Genomic DNA, 3,038 nt, shown 5'->3' with positions numbered 1-3,038 from the left:
CACACCCAAATTCAAGGCAAATATGATGCACACTCATCTCCATGTAACTTAACCCCAAAACCACCAATAATTTCCAATTTAAACAAACATAACATATTACTTATTCCATAAAACCCTTCTCTTACTATTCATCATTCATCATCTTATTTTGTTTCTTTATAAATATACATATTTATATAGCTTTTCAAGATTTTAAGTTTCTTTATATATACTCTTACTACCTACTTTTGATCTTTCTTTTGTTCCTTTTGTAAACACTATTAAGTTCTTCTTCTTCTTCTTCTCTTGATCTATATCTTAATTCTTGACTATATGTTCATATGTGTAGTATTAATTTGACCATAAATATGGAGAGACAATTACCTTAAGATTTTCATTTATATATATTATAAATTGTAAAGATCCATCCAAAACCTAACCATCTTATACATATATATTGTGATCTTATTTTCTTTGTTGGTTGACTAAGATGGCGAACCGGTGGTGGGCCGGGCAGGTAGGTTTGCCCGGACTGGACACATCGACGACAAGTTCATCAACTCCGATGAAGAAACCAGATCTAGGTATATCCATCTCAAACAACAATAGAGAGATATCAGATCACCACCATCATCATCACCACCATCATCATAATCAAGAAGATCAAGAAGAAGAACGAGAACACAGCGATGAACCTAAAGAAGGTGCCATAGAATTGGCTACAACTCACCGCCGTCCGAGGGGCCGGCCAGCCGGATCCAAAAACAAACCTAAACCGCCCATTTTTGTGACAAGAGATAGCCCTAATGCTCTCAAGAGTCATGTAATGGAGATAGCAAACGGGTCGGATATAGCTGACAGTTTAGCTTGCTTCGCAAGAAAGAAACAAAGAGGTGTTTGTGTTCTAAGTGGAAGCGGTATGGTCACTAACGTAACCCTAAAACAACCGTCTGCTCCCGGTGCAGTTATGGCTCTCCACGGGAGGTTTGAAATTTTGTCATTAACTGGCGCTTTCTTGCCGGGCCCGTCTCCGCCTGGCGCGACGGGGCTGACTATATACTTAGCCGGAGGGCAAGGGCAAGTAGTGGGAGGAAGTGTTATGGGATCTTTAACGGCGTCAGGGCCGGTTATGGTGATTGCAGCTACGTTTTCGAATGCTACTTATGAGAGGCTGCCGTTAGAAGAGGAGGAGGAGGGTGGAAGTGGAGGAGGAGGAGGACAGCTTGGTGACGGCGGTGGAAGTGGTGAAGGTGGTGGTAGTGGTGGTGGTGGAGGGATGGGAGATCCGGGTGTATCAGCACCACCAGGGTATAATTTGCCTCCAAATTTGGTGCCTAGTGGTGGAGGACTTGATGGATATGGATGGGCTCACGGCGGCCGGCCGCCTTATTAGGGAGGTTAATTAATTGATGAGATGCATCTTTTATTAGTTTATATTGGTAATTAACTGCTTTCAGAGGTAAATTAGGAATGAATAAAAAAAGACTTGATTATATCGTCTGTAAATTTTCTTTGTTTATTAATTTCATGCTATTTGACTATGCTTAATTTCTGATTATATTTTAAGTATTTCCAATCTTCTTCTTCTTTTATCAATTAAAAATACTACCAATTAAGAGTTAAGATCAGCTTCTTGATTCTTAACTTGTTGATTAGCATGTAAATATATGCTAATTTTTAGTCATTAATTAGCTAGTAATTTTAAAAAGTTCAGCTAATACTTCACTACAAAAAATTATGTCAAATTTCTTGCTATAACCTCCTACTTCTAAACTATAAACTTTTACATTTTAATTATCATCGTTTTAACTTTTATCATTTATTTTTTGATAATCTATCTTTTTTAATTCAATTGCTAGAGGTATGTGATTGACTGGGTATCCATACTATCATATTTTTCATATTTTAATGGTGAAACTTTGATTCCTTTTAATTTGGTTACCAAATTTTAATTTTCTTGCAGTTTGATTACTAAACTTTAATTTTATTCAAACGTGAGATTTTCTGATAAAAAAAATGCATAAGAGACGGCCGCTATTTTTTATTTTGCCTAAAAACTTGACATTTATACATTGGACCAAAAAATGTCCCGCTGAATTGAAATTATGTATAAATAATAAACTTTCAAAAAAATACAAGTAAAAAACTATTGTCACGCGAATTTTTTTTGGCTGCCATGTCAACATTTTGGCTAGAAAATCTTTGTTGAAATAAAATAAAAATTTATTAATTAAAATTAAATGAATCAAAGTTCAGCACTGAAATGTATCAAAACGATAGTTTGGATATTTTCTTGATCAATTACCCACAAGGAAAATTCTTACTTAAACCCGGTTCATGAAAAATTTATGGACCAAGCCAATCAAATGCTAGAAATATAATATATTTTTCTCTCACTTCACATTTTGCTAGCATTTGATTGACTTGGTCCATAATTTCACATAAACCGGGTCTAGGTTAGAATCTCCCTACCCACAATATGTGACCGATTAAAAATTATATGGCTTCTAATTTTTTCCGTTAATAATTGCCGGAATTGTTATCGTTACCTCCTGTTTTGAAAAAATAAAGGTAAAATTTGAAAATAAAACAATATTAATTCCTCTTTTTTTTAATACTCTTTAATGTCTCTTGTGGGATAATTGATTCTCATGATATTTATATTATTATTTTATTTCAATAATTAAATTAAATTTTGATTTGTTTTGTTTTGATTATCGAACTTTAATTTTATTCCAACGATAAATTTCCGTCCAAAAGTTCATATCTAACGATCGATTTTTGGCGTGTGGCAATCAGATTTTACTTATTTTTACTTGAAGATATCATACATGCATAATTTTATTTCAGGAAAAATTCTCAAGTCAAATAATGTAATCACGACAAATTTTCAGACAAATATGAGCTAAAACTGATTGCCGCCTGTGCATTTTGACCGTAAAATCTTCCGTCAAAATGAAATTAAAATTTAGTAACTAAAATGAATTGAATCAAAGTTTCGGTCACAAAGAATAAAGACGACAGTTTATGTATCCTATGAATCAATTACCCTTTTCTTC

At 33.9% G+C, this 3,038-nt stretch overlaps 1 protein-coding gene across 1 annotated transcript; it reads left to right on the top strand.

Moving 5' to 3' along the window:
• The first annotated feature begins 248 nt into the window (after positions 1-248).
• LOC126671983 (AT-hook motif nuclear-localized protein 19-like) lies at positions 249-1,527 on the top strand. The gene has a single exon (XM_050365833.2). It carries the CDS (start codon positions 470-472, stop codon positions 1,370-1,372), a length of 903 nt encoding a protein of 300 aa, XP_050221790.1. The 5' UTR covers positions 249-469; the 3' UTR covers positions 1,373-1,527.
• Positions 1,528-3,038: the final 1,511 nt, after the last annotated feature.

This window comes from Mercurialis annua, linkage group LG3, assembly GCF_937616625.2.
Source record: "Mercurialis annua linkage group LG3, ddMerAnnu1.2, whole genome shotgun sequence".
NCBI classification, from domain to species: Eukaryota; Viridiplantae; Streptophyta; class Magnoliopsida; order Malpighiales; family Euphorbiaceae; genus Mercurialis; species Mercurialis annua.
Note: the sequence above shows the minus strand (reverse complement) of the source record. Positions and strands in the feature narration are given on the sequence as shown.

Bases quoted from the DNA above. Each gene is read 5' to 3' on its own strand.
- LOC126671983 (XM_050365833.2), top strand. From the start codon at position 470: ATGGCGAACCGGTGGTGGGCCGGGCAGGTAGGTTTGCCCGGACTGGAC.